Consider the following 613-nt stretch of genomic DNA (forward strand, 5'->3'; position numbering starts at 1 on the left):
ACGTTCAAAAACCTTCATACGATCCCTCTTTCCACCTCACTCGTCAGTAACTTGGTAATCACAGGTTCACTCTTTGAAAACAACAAAGGAGCAGTAATTGCAAATTTTGAAGGCGTGCTCGATTCAGAAATCAGACTAGTAACTTCTTCATTTTCCTACAACAGTTTAGAACAAGGTTTTGGTGGAGCCGTCAGTATTTCTGGTGTTCAACGTACTGTCTTTGAACAATGTTACTTTATGGGAAACAAGGCATTGAATGGAGGAGCCATGTATCTCGATACTCGTTTTGTTTCTGTACAGTCTGCTGATTTTATCAACAATTATGCAACGCAGAATGGTGGAGCTCTCTATATCAAAAATCATGATTCTTCATTCTTCTCCAATTTGGGATTCACTTTTTTGAATAATACAGCATATCGTGGAGGAGCCATCTATTTTGAAACTTCAGCCCCTTTGGACAGTCAACAATCACTTCTTCGAAAATTTCACTCCTGTTACAACAACACTGCTTTGTATTCTGGCGGATGTATCTACTCAACCAAGATTGATATGAGTGACAATTATAACATTTATTTGTCAAACAATATTGGAAATAAGGCCCTATCCTATGGGC

General features: G+C 38.2%; 1 protein-coding gene across 1 annotated transcript in view; it reads left to right on the forward strand.

The window, feature by feature from the left end:
* Positions 1-613, forward strand: part of FDP41_009135 (uncharacterized protein) — a gene marked incomplete at both ends in the record, with an annotated part of 3,622 nt that overhangs the window by 1,228 nt on the left and 1,781 nt on the right. Inside the window, one exon of the mRNA XM_044713063.1 lies at positions 48-613. This exon is cut by the window's right edge and continues 276 nt beyond it. Coding sequence (XP_044557600.1) covers positions 48-613 — 566 coding nt within the window. The remainder of the gene's footprint in view (positions 1-47) is intronic.

The sequence above is a fragment of the Naegleria fowleri genome (assembly GCF_008403515.1).
Source record: "Naegleria fowleri strain ATCC 30894 chromosome Unknown tig66, whole genome shotgun sequence".
Classification (NCBI taxonomy): Eukaryota; Heterolobosea; class Eutetramitea; order Acrasida; family Naegleriidae; genus Naegleria; species Naegleria fowleri.